The sequence below is a fragment of the Gobius niger genome (assembly GCF_951799975.1).
Source record: "Gobius niger genome assembly, chromosome: 17".
NCBI classification, from domain to species: Eukaryota; Metazoa; Chordata; class Actinopteri; order Gobiiformes; family Gobiidae; genus Gobius; species Gobius niger.
The window spans coordinates 11,495,183-11,515,230 of NC_136868.1; the positions used below are offsets into that span (position 1 = coordinate 11,495,183).

General features: G+C 41.3%; 1 protein-coding gene across 1 annotated transcript in view; it reads right to left on the minus strand.

Annotated features, from left to right (window-relative positions):
• Positions 1-10,034: 10,034 nt before the first annotated feature.
• The window catches only part of prdm5 (PR domain containing 5), a 54,208-nt gene continuing 44,194 nt past the window's right edge, over positions 10,035-20,048 (minus strand). The window contains exons 15-16 of the mRNA XM_079574921.1: positions 14,308-14,412; positions 10,035-10,476 (exon numbers count right to left, since the gene is read on the minus strand). Coding sequence (XP_079431047.1) covers positions 10,312-10,476; positions 14,308-14,412 — 270 coding nt within the window. The 3' untranslated portion in view covers positions 10,035-10,311. The remainder of the gene's footprint in view (positions 10,477-14,307; positions 14,413-20,048) is intronic.

Genomic DNA, 20,048 nt, shown 5'->3' on the forward strand with positions numbered 1-20,048 from the left:
TTAGCAGGTTCAGCGTGGCTAATTCACACAGGCACAGACACCGAGCGGACGTCCCACCTCACATGTTCTGAAGGGCCCAAACACAGGGAGCCTTTCTTTGACGGGACAGTGACCTTCTCCATCCCACTTGGAGGTGCGTGTGCTCTCATACTGTTATGTTTGTGTGTGTGAGCGGTGGTCACTGGAGCGGGGCCTAAATCAGCACATGAAAGCTGCGTATCTCGGTGAGTCTTCTCCTGCTGCGGTGACAGGAAACAGGCGCGAGACGTGGGCTCTGGTTACCCCTCGATCGCAAACAGGGTTCAGTTTCAAACATGGCACACAATTCAAAACAGAAGAGAACCGTGCTGCAGCGGGGCGCACGGCACAATGTTATGTCACGGCTTTACGGTAAGAGCACTGGAAGTTCCTAGGCACCAATCCGGACATGAAGCCAGTGTTTATGAATGTTGTAAGTTTTGTAAACTTTTTGTTCTCTGTAAAATGACAAAGGTATTTTCTCTGCGGAGTAAAAAGAAAACGGAGCAAGTTCTGTAATGTTTTATTAATTATTTTTAGGATCAAACTTGGTCAGGTTATCAAATTTAGAAATAAACAGCTATATATCATTACGGAGCGCATCATTATATGTGTATTGCATAGACGCACCTGTGACACCTAAATACGTTTGGCTAACCATAGTCTTTATTCAAAATTTATCACAACATGCACTCTAACTACTCCAATAAAAGGCTTAAATGCATACATAATAATAAAACGCTCTATTTTGTGCATCTGTAAGATCCTTTTTTCTTAAAATTCAGAGTATATCTTCTATTATGGACACTTTATTGCAATACGTATCATATCATGAACTCTGTATCGGGATATGTATTGTATCGGGAACTCTGTATCGTGACACGTATCGTATCGTGAACTCTGTATCATGAACTCTGTATCGTGAACTCTGTATCAGAACACATATCGTATTGTGAACTCTGAATCTGGACACATATTGTATCGGGACCCATAGCGTATTGTGAACTCTGTATCGGGACACGTATCATATCTTGAACTCTGTATCAGGACATGTATCATATTGTGAACTCTATTATGACACATATTGTAATGTGAACTCTGTATCAGGACATGTATTGTATCGTGAGCTCTGTATCGGGACACGTATCGTATCGGGACACATAGCGTATTGTGAACTCTGTATCGCGACACGCATTGTATCGTGAACTCTGTATCGGGACACGTATCGTATCTTGAACTCTGTATCGGGACATGTATCGTATCATGAACTCTATTATGACACATATTGTAATGTGAACTCTGTATCAGGACATTTATTGTATCGTGAGCTCTGTATCGGGACATGTATAGTATCGGGAGCTCTGTATCGGGACACGTATCGTATCGTGAACACTGTATCGCGACATGTATCGTACCGTGAACTCTGTATCGGGACATATATCGTATCATGAACTCTATTATGACACATATTGTAATGTGAACTCTGTATCAGGACATTTATTGTATCGTGAGCTCTGTATCGGGACACGTATCGTATCGTGAACTCTATTATGACACATATCGTAATGTGAACTCTGTATCGGGACATGTATAGTATCGGGAGCTCTGTATCGGGACACGTATCGTATCGTGAACACTGTATCGCGACATGTATCGTACCGTGAACTCTGTATCGGGACACGTATCGTATCGCGAAGTTCTTGGCAAAACCCAGCCTTAGTCACACTTTTCCATGAAACATAGGGTTATGCAGTGGCAACATAATGCTTTTGTTGTCTCCAATAATAAATGTATTTTCCTGCCTTTCTCCTTTTATGCTTAATTATCCTGTACAATAACGATTTTGGGTAATTCAAGATACCTAATCATTTACATTAACAGTAGACTTGTGTCATTAGCCATATTTCATCCAAGGCAGTATTAGGTCAGACATTAATGAAGACCCTTCATTTGTTCCTTGGTTGTTTCTTGTCTTTCAGTCTGCACAGTCTCTGAAGGGACTTGAACTCATCTGAACTAGTTCTGGCAAATTGAATGCACAGCTCATTGATTGACTTTGAACTTGTCATTTTAAGTTGTGTTCCTATGCGAAGTGCACCGGAGAGGTTTTCATGAGCTCATAAAAAGACAGTTTTCACGTTTGTGTTAACTTCATTTTCCACTGGGACTGGTTTAGTTTTTGTAGAATGCAGGAATGTTTGGTTTAATGAGTCCTTGGTGGTAACAAGTGAATTCCAGATGAAAACTAACCTTGTAAGTGCTGAAAGACACAATTTCTGTATTTAAAAAAATGGTTTCGTTTGAAAAATGACACAAAACTAAACTAAAATGCATGTTGCTCCACACTGCAGCCCATTTACCTCCCAGGGCTTGGTAGCATCACCAAAATACCTTGGCAGTAAAGGTTATTACCCCCATTGTCCTCTGAAATGTCCAAACATCTCCTCTGCTCTGTGACCGCTGGAGTGTGTCGTCTCCGTGTGAGTCCCACCTTCTGCCCCCGCTGCCGTCCCGGGACCATGGGCCCAGCAGGACCCTGTGTTATTGGTGTTGGGGCTCTGAAAACACAGCGATTATGAGGTCGTCCAGACAATAAGACCCGAGTGGGCGGGACGCAGCGAGGCAGCAGACTGAGGAGAGGCGCATCACTCCACACATTCGCACATTTGTTTTGGCTAGACGACTGCACTCTGCTCTGTCAGCACCAATCACCTCACAATAAATCTCCAGGCAGCGCTGACTGACAGACGCTCAGAGGGAAGAGCCCAAAACACGAGGGCGCCGCGAGACCCAAAACTTTTACACAATGAATCAGATGTTGTTAATGGCAGCGTTTCTCAAAGTTTTCCCACCAATTGCTTTAGAAAATAATAACTATCTGTCCAGTTCATGCTTTTGTTCTGCCCTGGGCCAAGAAACTTTACCCGGAAATGGGAACAGTGTGGATGATGACGGGAGAGGCTAAAGGTGATATTTTCGACAAACAGCTCCAAGGCAGCTGGGGCTAAAAAAAAAGCAGCTTAAGTTACAACCAATGAGTTTGAGAAGGGAATGAATCAACACACATGGCAATTTAAGAAACTTATCAAGCATGTAAACAGGACATTTAAAAAATAAAAAAATAAATTATCAGCTTAAAGCAGCACAAAGTAACTTGTTTACCTTAATAAATCCTTTCCGTAGTCCCTCTGGGGGTAATACAAGTGTTAATGGGATGATTGGGGGGGGTCTTTCATCTCCCTCTGGTATCTCTGGCTAAAATAAACACCCTTGCTCCAACCCGGAGGCCCCAATGCACACTAATGGAATCACGAAGAAGAAGCTAACAGGCTAACGGGCAAAGCTAACTAGCACCACTTAGCAGTATTTACAGCCAAGTTTGAGTGAAAAAATGATCTACATTGTGTAATTGGATGTACAATATCCCTCTCTCCCTCTGTCTTTTCTGTCAGAGTAGTATTTACTCTCACGGACAATTAATGAGTAAAAAACCGTAGCATGCTCTGAGACCTGCAGTGGAACTTATGGCCTCTAGGGGCACGAGTTACTTAGTACTGCTTTAACAAGACGTTATTACTTCATTTTAACTAAAAGCTGTTACTACTTAAGTGAAAATACTTATGTAATAAATAAGTGGTAGGAAAAGTACATTTGTAGCCATAAAAACACACAAATTGCACCTGAATTCACCCAATATAAGGCAACACATCAGGGACAAAACATCTACATTTTTGAAACAGTAATATGTAATTCAAACATATTATATTTTTAGAGCTGTAATCACTAATATAGAATATATTAATATTTTTAAGTAACTTGCCCAAGTTGCTTCTCTCTTTGGAGCCTTTATAGAAATGTGTAGAAAGTTCAGTATTTTTCTTTCAAATGCTGTGGAGTAAAGGTAGTAAGTTCTCAACACAAATGCAACTCAGGTAAAATACAGATCCTCCAAAACTTTACTTTTACAGTACTTATTAAGCAAATGTCCTTTGTTGCTGACCACCTCAGGGGAAGACAGCGTCGCCCTGAGCAGTATTTTTGCTTTAGTCGGGCAGTTTTGAGTAATCCTGGGAAACAAAAGGAAACAAACAGGAACAGGAAACAAATGTCTTCCTCTTTTTAAAGCCCGTAATCCATCACCAGATCCGTTCAGCGCTCTTATACCGTTGTCTGAAAGTGTTTTATTAACGTGCCATTCCCATTGCCACCTGCTGAGGGCGTTCTAGGCCAATTCAAAATCATTTTAATTTATTGTATTTCAAATGACAAAACATATAATATCAATGCTGTCCACTTGACGACCTGCAAGAATGTTTAAAAAGCAAGATCACACTGTACATGACTATACAGCGAGACCTCCAAACCCTGGTGGTCTTTAGGAAGAGTAGTTGGATTTGAAACATTAGACAGAGCAGCTCTGTTTTTCTACAGACTCAGCACAGTGAGATGACGAAACAGCGCCTTGACCATTTGCCCGATATTTACACAATCAGTACACAGCAGCGCTTGTGGTCCGTGCGGTCTGTTCTTTTCTATGCGCCTCGTCACACAGCCTGTTTAAGACTGTGGGGCAGACACGTGAGGTGAGGACAGCCCTGGCGCTCCTAATGAGGCCCCCAGTGACAGCGGACAGTGGGACCTGATGACAGAACAACCTCCAAAGCCATCTCCACCTCAGCGCTCAGCGCTCTGCCACTGCGGCCGATCAAGGTCCTACTTTGCTGAAGAACTTTTAAGTTTGAAGACAAAACTCTATACTAGTTTGCTTCCTGATGTTTCCACTTGATCCACTGTCATCCTATTATCAATGGGTCCATAGTATTATTGTGTTCAAGTCAGTTTCCTGCAGGCATGTTGGAAAGTAAACAGGCGGCATGTTGTTTCCATGTCAAACATCTGTCGGGTTTTTCCACGTCGGAAACGGTGTCATACAATGACCACACATTTGAACCTTTTCTGGAAGTACTCACTACTTTCATTCAATTTTTTTGGACGGATCTTCGGTGCAAAACTTGGAGCTTTACAGTTTCTCTTTATACATAATTGACTGGTAGCAAAAGCCTTTTCACAGTAGTTAGCAAATCTTTGAAGTGTAGGTTCAGTATGATTCTAGCAATGAAAGCTTTAAATGTTTGTTCAAATGTGTATTATGTGAGTGCGTGGGGGCTGGGGCGTCCTTCAGGCTTTGGTGATAGTTCCTCTCCCAATTTCCTCTTAATGAAATAATCCGTGTACCTGCCTGATACAGCGCTGTAGCCCCGAGTGGCGTCTGCGTGTTAAATGAGAACCATGTTGTGCTCTGTCTGCCTGTTCTCTGCTCCTCAGGTTTTTTTTGACTGAGCCCTATGGCCCGGTGTCAAGCATGTGACCTTTGTAGGTTTTTCCAAGACTTTTAAGGTGCACTCTGTTCCCATGGAAATGTGGCCGAAACATGCACAAATATGCAGCACAGAAATCCTTACAAGGCTATGAATGTGATTTTTATTTTCATAACTTCATTCCATTTTTTGACAGTCCAGTCTCTTTTTAACTCAGTTGGTAAGTGTTTGATCTTGGATTCCACACTGTCATTGTGTCCCTGGGCAACTTAACCTGCACATTAATAAAAGGGGAATATGCAAAACCAACTATTCTGGACTCGTATAACATTCCCTCACCCATACAAGTAGTAATTTGCTTCCTTCGACAGTTTTGAATGATCCATTGGTTGTTTCTTCTTCTACTGCCAAAGTGCACCAATTCCTCGAATATGTTGCACCATCCCAGCTTACGCAAATGCACACTGTCGTTGTGTCCTTGGGCAAGACACTTCACCCTTCTTGCCTCCAGTGTCTGCGTACATTGGTGTATGAATGAGAGAGTGATGGGTTCCTCAGCGCTTTGGGCCTGATAAAGGTAGAAAAACGCTATATAACTGGAGTCCATTTACCATAGATTGAATCTAAAATTGTCCTTGCAAATGTAAAGCCCATAAACCAGAACCGAAGCCATTCTGCACTCAGACAGCGTTTATCACAGTATGGATTTGCTAGCACGGGGAAAACCAACATGTCCTTTCCATACGCTGAAATTATTTCACCGTTGACGTGCCCAAAAGCACACAATTGAGTGTTGTGTGTGTGAATGAGTTCTTCCTGCACCTTGCTTTGATCGGCCGACGTGGAAAAGCACCACAGGACGTATAGTAAATAGTAAATACGTGACAGCACAACATTCGAAAGAGTTTAAAATTGAGGCCGTGGTCAACTGAAAACTCCATGGTGGTTACTGTGGTAACTGTCAAACTGCCTTTGTTTTTGGCTAATATTTTTGGCTTTGTTGTTACTGGAAGAATCTACTTGAAACAAAATTTGTCACAAAGTTCAGTGTCTTCTCTATCAGCACGTATAAAATCCGGTCCAGCTATTGGTGACAAGATTCAAAAACATGACAGTGATGTTGGCCAATAGGAAAGCCTTTCTGCCATAAAAGTCATACAGCGGGTTTGTGAATCCAATCACTACCAAATACTTATGAGGTACATTTGTCTTTTTGGAGACAGAAATACAGAGTTATAGAGTTGCATTGGCCTTGCCCTCCATCTTAGATTATGACATCATCCGTTGTTTAGAACTTGAAGGCTACCTATTGAAGCCTTTTATTTAGATATTTTTTATGGAATTTCTGATGGATGCCCTTCAACACCCAACTCTCCATTTTTACCCATGGGCCTGACTCAGATTGACAACACAAAGACCCTGTCAAATTAATATTTTGAATCTACACATCATGTCTAAATTCTCTATCTCTATCCTCAGAGGCATTCCCCAAAAGGAAAAGCCTATATACCTGTAGCTTTGGCGAGGATGGGCTAAGTCAACACAGAGGTCAGACGAGCGTGCCCCACTCATTCCTAACGTGGCGGTGGTTTGCCAAACACTCCTAATGGCCCTCTGCTGTGGGCGTGGCTGTAGTCTGGCTTTGTCCCCGTTTTCGTGGATATGTATGGCCAGGGTCCGGTCCGGGGGAAGTAACTCAGGAAACCACAGCTTCCAGTAAAAACATGCAATTATAAACGCATAGGCTGGTGCTTTTTGGGCCCGATACACCCAAGATGGCGGTCAGAGAGGAGGCAGGAACATGACTGATGTGGAGGACATGATCACAGCGGTAACGGGTCAGTTGGAAAATCCCATGAGGCAATTGGGTAAAAATGGTGACAGCTGAAGACAGTGACGTATCGTGAGCAGAAATAAGAAGCAGAGCGAGCGAGGCATAATGTCGCCGGATGGTTTGGGCACGCGGCTGACAATTATAAACTCCGCCAGTGGAAATCCCAGCCACTGCTACTGTTTACAAGAGGCAGTAAAAATGCCACTGTGTTTTGGGAGCGCGTCAAAATGTCCTCGAAGTCTGGCCACTAAAGAGGCAGGCATGAAGGACCGAGTCAGCAATAAGGAGCGGAGTGACTGATTGTTGGAAAAAGAAATGATTGGAACCATAAAATAAAGGGTTTCGACATGATTAAGATCTAGAATGATTTGAATTATTTAAATCACAAGATCTAAATGAGATACAAAGAATTGACCCAATGGGAGAAACACTTGGGTTTATTTCCTCAGGGCCCATATTAGAGATGCTCTCTTTGGATGTCAAAATACTGGCCGAATATATGTATTTATGAATTATTATGTATTAATTAAACCGATTGTAAAATAGGGCAGAGTTTTGGGATTAAAGTTTGTTCTTGCACAGAGAGATCACGAAACAAGGTACAGGTGAAACTCGGAAAATTAGAATATTGTTCAAAAGTGCATTCATTTCTGTAATTCAACTTAAACTGTGAATATAATATATGAGAGACTCATTGCATACAAAGTGAGATGTGTATAGCCTTTGTTGTTTGCCTATTTGTTATCATTGTGATTATTATGGCTCAGCTTGTAAAAACCCCAAATCAAAAATCTCATAAAATTAGAATATTTTGACAATGGACTGTAAGCCATAATCATCACAATTATAACAAATAAAGGCTTGACATGTCACTTTGCATGTAATGAGTCTATATCATCAATTAGACTCACATTTTAAGTTGAATTACAGAAGTAAATGAACTTTTGAACGATATTATGATTTTCTGAGTTTCACCTGTATATTGATATCTTATCAATATACTCACTCAATCTGAAGGGCCAACAAACTGAAAAGAAAGTTACAGATGAATGGGACTGCGCTGGGTTAATCCATATACAGGTCTAAAATAGTGTCCAATCAGGTGCTCTTCAAGGACATACAGCAAATGTTGATTGTCACAATGCCCTGACAACAAAGACAAATTGAAGTTGAAAAGTGTTGGCATCCCCGCCGTCAATAAAGGACTTAATAGTTACCATGAGAAGGAAGGTCTCGGCTCTGTGCCACATTTACAGTTTTTTTTTTTTTTTAGCTTAGAGTTGCTACAGACTAAGCTCCAATGCATCATGCACTGCCCTCTGTCAGACTGGAGGTTCCAAAATGCTTCATGTGGCCTGCATTGTCCTTTTATAACCATAATAGAAAAAAGAGAAGACTCAGCGGACTAAAGTAGTTTTATGCTCTTTGCTCTCTGCAGGTAATGTGTGTGTGTGTGGTCGAATGGCTCTCCTTGAAATATACATCTAATTTACTCACATGTCCCATTAAAACACCTGAACCTGATAAGGCCTTAAAGTGTGATGCAAAGTGTGGCTTTGAGCTCAAACAAAAAAAAAGAAAATCTTCATTATTTGTCATTCCCAAAAGAACAGAGGCTTTGGATTAGCCAGGAGGATGTAGCATTTATAATCAACTCCCAATCACGTCAACACTTCTCAAACACATCACCAGAAAACACAGGAGGAAATGAGGAGAGTAGGCTTTATCTATTTCCAAATAAAGAACAGTAAAGTGACAATCACAGTCCGCCGTAAACAATGAGAGCGTTGTATCAATCAAAGGAACAGGACGTGACAAAGAAAGGGAATAAATCAGGTTTGGTCCAATATGAAGAAAACAAATATTAACATAAACAAAATCAAAACAGAGGTTTTTATAAAAAGTAACTTAATAAGCCATTACACAAATAATAGCACTTTGGTGTTTGTCCCAAATCAAACAGGGACCCAACAGTAACATGTTTAGCACCAGTTTCAACAAAGAAGTGAACAATATGCTACAGGCACATTTTAAGTGTTTGTTGCTGACAGACTTCGGAAATACTTATTAATACCTCCTTGTAACAATAACAACGTTTGACACATTAAGGCACATCTGAAGTGAATGTGAAATACTCAAAGAACTGGTACCTCTTTGGTTTTAGTAAACATCTTGAAAAGGTGGAGCTAACCACTGTTGATGAACAAGAGAATAGCAGCAAAAACATAACAAAGGTCTTATTCTAACATAAAACACCAACACATGGCATTTGCTGCAACAGACAAGGTTGCACAATGCACTAACCAAATGTTTAGCAATAAACTGCATTAAGTTGTAATATTCAACTTTCTATAGGCCACATTGTGGACCTTGTACCTTTTCAATACTTTACAGATTAAATAACTGTCTCAGAAGGAATAGAGTGGCCAACTTGATAAAGGTCAATGTCAGGACACTCTTACACTAAGGGCAACGGAGAGTTACCAGTTCTATTAAATTAAATTTCATGTTTTGTAAAGTCAAAGACATGGTTTGAACCATCAATGAGACAATTGTATCTGAACTGGAATGCTTCTTTAAAGTGTAAATGTTTCAGGTTTATATAAAATAATAAGAAAATAGCTTACCTCCTCTTTGATCTCAATCTTACAGTATACTTTTGCAGTTTATATTTGTAAGTACTTAACCGGTAAACAAAAACCTTCTTATTCAAACACAACAGTAACATAAACAATAATAATACATCTCTGAATACAGTACATTTAGAAGAAGCAGGAATGTCATGAGCAGAACTGAGTAAAAGTTGAAAATGTGTTAATCCAGAGCCTTCTTGAACATTGTTCATGGCCTTCTGCTCATGTACTTTTACACAGTGCTGCGCCCCTGCCCTGCTCCAGACTCAGCGACTCTACATGTACATGTAACAACATTTTGTTCGTCCCAATCTCCTGACTCTAAACAGTACAAGAGCAATGACAAATGCGCCGCCTGGCTCTGCTTATCCTAAAGCTTTCCATATATTTATAATAGCTGTGTCTGTGCTATCTATCCATCTCCATACTGTGTATGTAGGCCGCGTATGAAGTATGAGAGTGAACTTTATCTTTGGCATCTCGTATCATTTGTGCTGAAATATGGGGCCTAGCTCTCCGTCTCCCCGTGCACGTTCTCCATGTGCACTTTGAGGTAGTCGTTCCTGGTGAACTTCTTGTGGCACAGCTGACACTCTGCCATCGGACGGTTCGGGTTGTGGGTGAGTTTGTGCCGACTCAGCATCTTCTTCAGGCTGAAGGACAGGTCGCACACCTGGAAAATAGGCAGATCAAAAAGATGATCAGACTACTTTTTACCCACAGGTATGAAGTGAAGTGCACTTAAATGGGAGTAAATGATGTAAAATTTACGTTTGAGCTCACTACAATGTTATGAAGTGGTTCCTTCATCAAAAACATACATGGACTTTTCTTTGGCTTCTTTCACGCATGTAATTAATGTCTCTCTGTGAGCTTTCTTTCTTTTATTGATTAATCTATCTTAAAAACCTCGACACAGAAAGGCCCATTCAGTCCGGGAATCCAACTGAGGGCCTTCTTGCTCTGAGGCAGTAGCGCCTCAGAGCAAGAAGGCGGCGGTGGTGAGGCGGCGGCATCTTTTGACTTAAAAATGTACATTACTCGCTTCCAACGAGCCTGTAGACTTTCGTAGTTGAGCGGTTACTTAGCGATAGCAAAACTGCAACTGACAACTCTAAATTGCTCTTGGTGAATAAATGTGAGACAAAAGACTCTCTGAACAAACTCAGCAACCACTTGGCCACTATCGAGTGTCTGACAAAGGCCCATAGGCTGTGGGATAAGCTCCAGCACCCACAACTCCGGAAATATGCAGAGCAAGAGAAAGAAAAATGCTTGTGTGTGTGTGAAGGTTGGGGGTTAGGAGGATGAAGAAACACATGTTCAGGTAACGCAGTTGTAAAATACCTCTTGCATTTTGACATCTGCTGGCTTGTGATGGTGCTATCCTTCTTTTCCACTCGAGCATCGGCATGTTTAAGAGCCTTATCTCTCCTGTTAGACGCACTCAAACTGCGGTCCAATGTCTTAGTCACACTCGGTGCATTCTGGCGTCGGAAAGCGCCCTGTTTTCCCAGCCGAAGCGAGCGGGGAGAGCGTGCAACATAACATCCATCATAAACGAGCCATTTTACACTTTACAAATGACTGTTCCGTCCTCGATCCATCACGCTAATCCTCCACTGGTCCGTGCAAAAACCCAAGTCTGACTCTGGCTCCTCGGAGTGGCCCAACGTGGGTCCTCCTCGCCCCATCTGCGCACAGCTACGGTCCCGTGAATCACATCCAGAGACATAATTTACATGCGGGGGCGAGCCAGAGGTGGGAGCTGTGAATGGGAAGACTTCCTTTGATTCAAATCCTTTCAAACAAGCTACAAATGTGGAGCAGTAAAATATTTAGAAATGTAAAAACAGTGAGGGAGTGATAGGGGCCCGACAGGAGCCCCAGAGCCCAAATCCTGGTCCTGCAATGGTCTTAAGTCTGGTCTTGATATAGGTCTCCGCAGAATGTTTAATGCTGTTTTGACAGACGCTGCATTCAGGGCCTTCTAGCTCATCTGGCAAATGCTCCGATCCTCTTTTTGTCTGCGCGCAAAAATAAAATCCACATGTTTTTTTCATTTCTCTTTAATAGTGCAGTGAGGAATTATTTACATGAACAACCAAAGAGGATCCAGATGAAAGTTGGATGTCGTAGCGAGACACATTCTGGACTAACGATCGCCGGGAGATGGATGGGAGGCTGATCTTGTGGTATTGACGACAACGGGGTAAATTTCTTTGGGTCGAAACTCAAAGGGATGGCACGGTGTGAAGCCAATGTGAATGTTCCATCGCGTTTGGTGTTAATAGGACGAGCGATGGCGGGAACTCGGTAACATTTATCTGAATTAAGGCTCGCTTAAGAGTTTTGGGGAGGCGTTGGCAGACGCTGAATTTGAGAAGAAAGAAAGAAAGGCCGTGTGGTATAGACAGACGAAAATAGCAACTGTCAAAGCGCCGTCATTTTTCTTCTTCGATTTTGGACGAAGCCAAACTGGAAAATGACGCCACGCAAAGGTCTTAAGTCACTCTTTGAGCCGGTTGCAAGTCTGGATAATGATCCGCCATCAGGGAGAGGACTGCACCCATCTCACAGGCCAGGCAGTCCTGCCAGGGAGGGGGGGAGAAGACTACAAGGTCCAGATACAGGCCAGGTCAAACCGACTGAAAAGCAGCTTCATCCAACGGGTCTGCTGCCCCTATTGTGTATATATTGGATATTTCTCTGTATATAGTTTGTGTAAGGTCTCAGCTGTACAGAATATTTCAATCGTAGACAAAGGTTCTAAAGCCGTCATCTGTTCTAATATTTGGTTGGACCGTCTTTAGCTTTGATTCCAGCACACATTCGCCCTGGCATTGTTTCAAGAAGCTTTTACAATATCAAAAGATCCAGTGTTGCATTAAGATCTTGTATTGATGATGGAAGAGAGTGACCACTGTGCAAAGCCTTCTCCAGCACATCCTAAAGACCATTGTCGTCTTAGAATAAGCCCGTGCCGTCAGGGAAGAAGAAATCCATTGATGGAAATAACCTGGTCATTCAGGATGGTCAGCTGATCTCATTCTTTGAGCACAGAGTGTGGCTGAACCTCTGACCAACTGCAGTAACCCCAGATCAAAACAGTTAAATCCAGGTTTAATCAGAGTTTTGGCAAGTCTTGCCTGGTGGTGACTGTGCAAAATACAACACCTGTGCGCTTGGAGTGTGTCACCAAACCCAGTCTAACATCTGATGGGACTTCACATCTTTGGCCCTTTGAAGAAGAGAGTAGGATGACTCGAAACGATGGGCAACTATGTACAAATGTCCTGTTGAAATGTTTTTAACTTTCAATGTTGTATCTACCTGGATGAGATCAATCTTTGTAAGAATTAGGTCGTGATTTTTTTTTGGTCAGGCCTGCCAAACAAAGATTATTGCAGCTGACAAAGCTTCTTGTCCAACACTCAGACTACCATGTACAGATGATAACCGCTGAAAAATCTTTGTCTGTTTTTAGTGTTTGTTTGGGGGTTTTTGCACCAGGGGTTTGAGATTAACACAATTTCCATTCTCTGTATGTGAACTGAACTGATTTCAAAATAGATGATCCATTGTGGAAAATAGAATAAGGGTGGAACCAGCTCCACCCATTCACTCTCTTTAGGAGTTAACAAGGCCTGAAAACTTCTCATCTTAAACATCAATTCTACCTCTTACATCTGTATGGGTGGGCTTTTTGGTATTACTTTCTTGCTGATGATTGGGTGCATGCTTTGTTTGTTCTGCTTTCTGATGGCCGATATGTCTATCCCATGACATTCACTGAGAGTTTAGTGAGTGAAATTTACTCTCTGAAAAAGTGACCCAAATAGACAGAGACCAGTCTAAAACACAGGCATTTAAGAGTCTGTCAGTGCCAGTTACATCATAATTATCTGCAAAGTAAACTTCCAATTAAACCCAATCTACCCTCGGCTTTCTAAATTAAGAAAGCAATGTTCATATTTGGAGTGAGTTGATGAGATAAGTGTGGACCATTATGACTGGTGCAGCGTAATAAGCCTGTGGTAATCTCAGCCTGTGATTCTCTGGCTGTGTTTACAGAGCGCAGCTCTCTCCTGTCTCCTGAGAAGTGAGATTATAATCTGCCTCTGGACTAGTGCCAGCGCCGCCACACATCACACAAGAACAAGAAGAAAGCTTTAGGAAAACAGCAGTAAAAGAGAGAGAGATTAAACAGATCTCAAACTGTGGTACCACTGGTGATGCTTTGGCTTCTTCAGGTGGTTAGAGCCTCAAACTTTGGTAGAGCAGATTCAATAGCTGGAAATAGTGAGCAATAAAGCCTTAATCTGTCAATAGGTTAGGTTAAGGAAAGCCATCCTACATGCTCTCACTGGGCATGAGAATGAAAGGGGTTTCCGTGGGAATTGGTGTGAATGTGGTGGATACAGAATGAAGAACATCACAAATAACTTTGAATGCAGAGAAACTGACAATACTAGCGTATTACAAGCGTGTTTAGTTCACTCACATCACATTGGAAGGGCTTCTCCCCCGTGTGGGTCCTCATGTGCTCGTCCAGACCTCGCTTTTGACTGAAGGCTTTGTTGCATTCAGTGCATTTGTATGGCTTCTCCTGCAAAGATACAAAGCCACAAAAATAAATACATTTGTTGTCATGTTTTGCAGTAGGGCCTTTGCCTGGTTTGGAGCATAAGATTATGACCTTGTAATGAGCCGAGGGAAACTGTAAATGAAAATTGTTTCACAAAGAAAACCAATATATAATTGTCTGGGGCCAGATACTGGGCTTTTCCCTTCACAAGGTAAATACAAAATGAATGTGCTACTCGATAAAGTCGTGGAACTTTCTTCACGCCCTTGTGTTGTCTGTGTGGGTTTATCCAACACTGGACTGACAGATTGCACAGCCCCTGCAGTCGGGAGGAAATGGCCAGCGCAGGGGCCATCAAAAACACATGGATTCCTCAAAAAAGAAAGAACAACACGGTACAGAAAATCCCTTTGAACGCGTATCGGAGCGCTGCACTGTGGGGCTGTCGAGTATCAGCGCGGAGCCTCCACACCTCATCAGTTTACCCACGAACATTTCCTCTGTGCCATCGGAGGCCCAGCTATATGTCAGTCAAAGACGCTATCTCGCTGCGGGTGTGCACCGAAAAACCAGTTACTGTCCCGTGTGTGGATGGAAAACAGAGGAGTGCTCCAAGTCCAAGAGGAGAAAAGTAAGGGAGGAGATAGGAGAGGCTGACCGGATTGGTTACAAAAACTTACAGTAGATTTGTAAAGCTTTAATAGATCTAGTTAAACCAGTCTTTGTCATAATTTCTTGTGGAATCTGCACAATCACAATCTGCCTGTGTGTGGATGAAAAACAGAGGTGTGTCCTTAAGTCAAGAGGAAATTTTACCGTAAAGAAAAAAGAAAAAAAATGTCTGGGAGAAGATACCGGCAGCCCATTCCCAGTGTCAGTCTAGCGCTCTGGGAAGCTGTTTCTGACAAATCTGGCTGATAGCGAAAGGCTCGGGCCATTTAAAGCTTAGTTGTCATGGGAACGGGGTGAATGCAGGAAGTAAAGGGTCCTGGGAAAGGAGCTATCAAGGGGGCGGGGCCAGGAGCAGCCCAGTGACACGAGATACAAAGGGGAGGTAAAGATCAGGTTCAGAGGGAATGTGAGCCGCGCATGTGTTCAGTTTGCAACTGTTTGTGGCACAATAACACACAACAAAACAGAGAGAGAGAGAGAGAGAGGCCTGAGGAAGGAGTCAGGCTAATGGAGGGACTTGTTTATGCTTCCTATGTTTCTTATGCCTGGTTACTAATTCTAAAGTATTTGCTGTTTAAGATTGCATTATCCATTCACACTTTACACGGTTGTTTTACGCTACATGCCCCGGGACATGGCTGCCACTCTGACACCTCCAGTCACTCATGCACTCACCTAGATCTGAACCATTAATCTAGGACAATTGGAGATAGTTAGACCTTTCTTCTCGCCAGACAGACACTCGTAAACTCCTGCTGGGAGTCTTTGTCTGCAACTAACAACACAGTGGTTAGGGTTGGGAGGCACACTAAATTGTAGCTATATGTGTTTGTATATACTGTGCCAGACCAAAAAGAAAAGTAGTCATAATATAGTCCTTGTAATATTTTTGTTGGGCCGCCTTTAACTTTGAGTACAGCACGGATTCACTGCAGAATTGTGTCAATAAGCTTCTGCAATGTCAAAAGATCTTGTAATGATGATGGGAGAATGTGACCACTGCGCGCACTGATGTCATTCTTCGGTAGGGCTGGATATTGTTCAATGTTACCAGTCTGGTATCGTAAAAAAAAAAGGCTTAGTTTCTACTGGTATTGAAAAAATAAAAGCATCGAAAGCAGGTACCGGAAAGAAATATTCAATCTTTATTGTCAAGTTGTGATGCTGTTGGTCATCAAAATGTAAAAGTAAAAAACAAAACAAAACAATAAACAAGCTGAAACAAAAAAAAAGTGGCAAGATTGGGAAAATAGTGAGAGAAAAAATTTGGGAAAATTTGGGAAAAATTTGTGGGGAAAAAAAATTTAAAATGGGAAAATTTGGGGAAAAAAGTGGCAAAAAGTTGAAAGTTGGGGGGGAAATTTGGGGGAAAAGCACGTAGAATAATTGGGGGAAAAAGTGGAAAAAAATATGGAAAATTTAGACAGAAATTTGGGATATGACATGAAAAAATAAATTGATATTAAGAAAACTTGGAAAGAGCCTTTTCAAGTAAATGGAAGTTTCTTGGTTGTTTGACCTCAAATAAATGATACCAATGCAAAAGAAATTAAATGACAGGAAAAGGAATAAATTAACATTATTAATCTGTTTTATGGTTCTACATGACAAATATTTTAGTACAGGTATCGGAAAAAGTATCGTTCAGGTATCGGTATTAAAAACATCATTAAAGTAGTGGTATCAAAAAATATTTTACAGCACCCGGCCCTTCTCTTTGGACACATAGTGTTGCTGAACCCAGACCTGACCAACTGCAACAGCCCCAGATCAGAACAATGTCTATGGCAAACATCAAATCACTCAGAGGAATAATAACTCAGTCTGATTTCTTCCCACAGAGGACAGCTCCATATTACCAAGGAAAAACAGCAGAAGCAGCAGGTCAAAGGTCAGAGTGCACATGGATGGATAGGTTTGATGCCGCGTACCCAGAATGCATCATCGTGACCCCGGTAACATTGAACATCTGTACCTGCCCACCTCCGCTCTTCAGCAGCTGTTCACCCCGCGACCTTTGACCCGACCTTTCCTCTCGATATTGACCACTCTCAACACAGAGCCCGGCTATAAATGAGGGGGAGATGTTTGTTTTTCTTTCTTCCTCCGGGGCACGTCATCAGTGTGTCATGTTGAATTTGCTTGAATTTGTAAAAGCAGCGTGACGTCTGCAGTGTTTTGTGGAGCAAAAAGGCTTTGTGGGGTTTTGAACTAGAGAAACATTAAACAATCTGTAGACTATTGTTTTTTTTTTACCTTAACCACAGTTCTGGTCTGGATTGCCTCCTCTCAAACCAATAACAGTCATGTTTTTATTTCATCCATAACATTCTTCTGTTTCCTTATCTAACTAAAAACGTGTAAGAGCTGCCAAAGACATTTTTATCTACAACAATATTACATTATAGGAATGGAGATGGAGAGCTATTGTCTCTAAGATAACATAGGAATTGTTACAAAACATGCAACATTGGATTATCAGAAATTCATTAACAAATATACAACATTTGACCTTTAAAAAAAAAAGAGTATGATTGATATTTAAGCATCTTTGTAACTGCTGAGCCACACATTAACCAAACCAAATGTTGACGGAAAACATAATATACTTTAATTTATCCACAAACTCATTAAAAACCTTGATAATTTATTGTTTTTTCTGCCTACCATGGCTTATACACGAGCAGCACATCAAATGTAATGCTTTTAATGCCATTTTAATGCCCAAACACTGTATTTTGAATGCCACAAACTCAGGCCACAAATCATATATCATTTCTTAAAGGCACACTGTGTAACATTTTGGACTATGCTGTTGCCATCAGTACAAAACATGCTCCTAATGACCAGCTCAACACAGTCAATGCTTTTACTGCAGTGGGTTTTCAAAGAATGGATTTGGATGAGGACCTAAACTACTTAACTCTCAAATTCTGCTGACTTTAGTCACATCACCATGGAGACGAGCTGGGGACGTCCCCACTCTCGGTAAAGCCACAGTCATGTCTTCTGAGAGCTGAGCCGCTCACAGCAAACATGTGCTTTACATGTTTGTTTGTGCATTTATGAGGTATTTTTCCATGATGAAAATATCTGTCATCAAACATAAATAATGCTTGTATTTCAATTTTATTTATTGGGTAAAATTCTACACGGTGTGGCTTTAAGATTTTCAAACATTCCATAAAACAGAAGAATGAGAAGAAAAATGTCACTATTCAAAATTTCAACCCAAAGTTGAATGTGTTTCTTTTTTTTTTTACGTTTGACAAACAAAAGTTGTCGAGAAATGTAATTATTTCTTAAGAAATTTAGATTCAATGCCAACCGCAATCCAACTTAATGCGTTTGAACGAAAGGCCTTGATTTAGATACAACTAATTTAATGACTTTTTCAATGCTTTTTAAAGGGATATTTCAGGATTTTTGACATAGGATCTCATTTCCTAGTTATCCAGAGTGTTGCTGATTTCTGGAGATATTTTTTTTGTGATTTATGCAGTTCTTCTGTTTGGAGGGCTACGTAGCGCTAGGCTAATGCAAGGCTAGCGCATTTCTACGATATCAGCTAGCCTGCATTAAAAACAGTCTGACACACTCCACAGAGCACCAGAGGCAAATCACTTATAACGGCAGACTAACAATATAAATGTTTGTGTCGATAGAATAATTTTAACCATTTTGCATTTAAAATACCTTATATTTGAGCAGCATCTGCTTCGTGGTTGTATAAGCTATGCGGCGGCGGAGGGATCTGCTAGAAAATAGTCCCTCAAAATGTGATCATTCATGTGATGCAAGGTCAGTTTTATTCCAAAAAATATTCTATCGACAGAGACATTTATATGGTTAGTTTGGCGTTATAAGTGATTTGCCTCAGGTGCACTGTGGAGCGGGTCAGACTGTTTTTAATGCAGGCTAGCTGATACCATAGAAATGCGCTAGCCTTGCATTAGCCCAGCGCCACGAAACTCTTCAAATATAAGAACTGCATGAATAACAAAAGAAAAAATCTCCAGAAATCAGCAACACTCTGGATAACTAGGAAATGAGGCCCTATGTCAAAAAATCCTGAAATATCCCTTTAATGCTCTGTATTACTGACAATTAGAATAATAAGATAAATGTACTTCTTTCAATCTCAACAATATGGATGATCATTTTTTTTAAATTCTTCATCTAAACAGCACTAAGTAAGCTGTAAGGAGAGGTATTATTAGCTGGGATTGCTCCTGACGCATTTGTCAATTTGTACGGTCCGTGTTCCTCCCACGGCCTGAAGACCTGCATCTGTGACAAGGTAAACTGGCTAATTAGCGCGACTAATGTCCGGCTTTCAATTAACTAGCATTGCCTCAGCTCCTCGAGACGTGTCAAAGATAACAGGCATAAAATGTGTACAAGCATTCGACTAAAGCATAACTCTAGCTCTAAACACGGGCAGAAATGTGCATTGGATTAGCGATGTAACACGGATGGGAGCGGAAACTTCACTTTCCTTTCAACTTCTGTCTTGTGGGATTTCCGCGGCAAATCATCTGAACACTTTGTCTGCTCTGCACCGTGTTTTCCCAGTTCAAACTTCTTGGGAAACCTCTCCATATTTCTTTCATTCTGACTTGATGCCAACACCAAAGATTCAAAAAGTGACAGTTTGTGGCAGGAATAAACTCAGCTCTTGGTAATAAATAGAACGGTGGAGTTTTTCATTCCTATTATCACATTTCTCTGTTAATCTCCAGTAGAGTCAAATGTGTATCTCAAGCTCTATTTTGACAACTTACAGTGGGACGGGGCAAACCTTTTCCTCAGCCGGTTATCAGACACATTTTAATCAGTCTAAGTGTGTTTTTGGATTTGTGTAAAAGCTTTCCTAATTTCCGGCTCAGTTTGCCAGACAAAATACTACTAATGATAATTATATGCCTGCAAATGTAAATCATTTTTGGTTAAGTAGAGACTGGGATAATCTAGCCCAGCCCTCA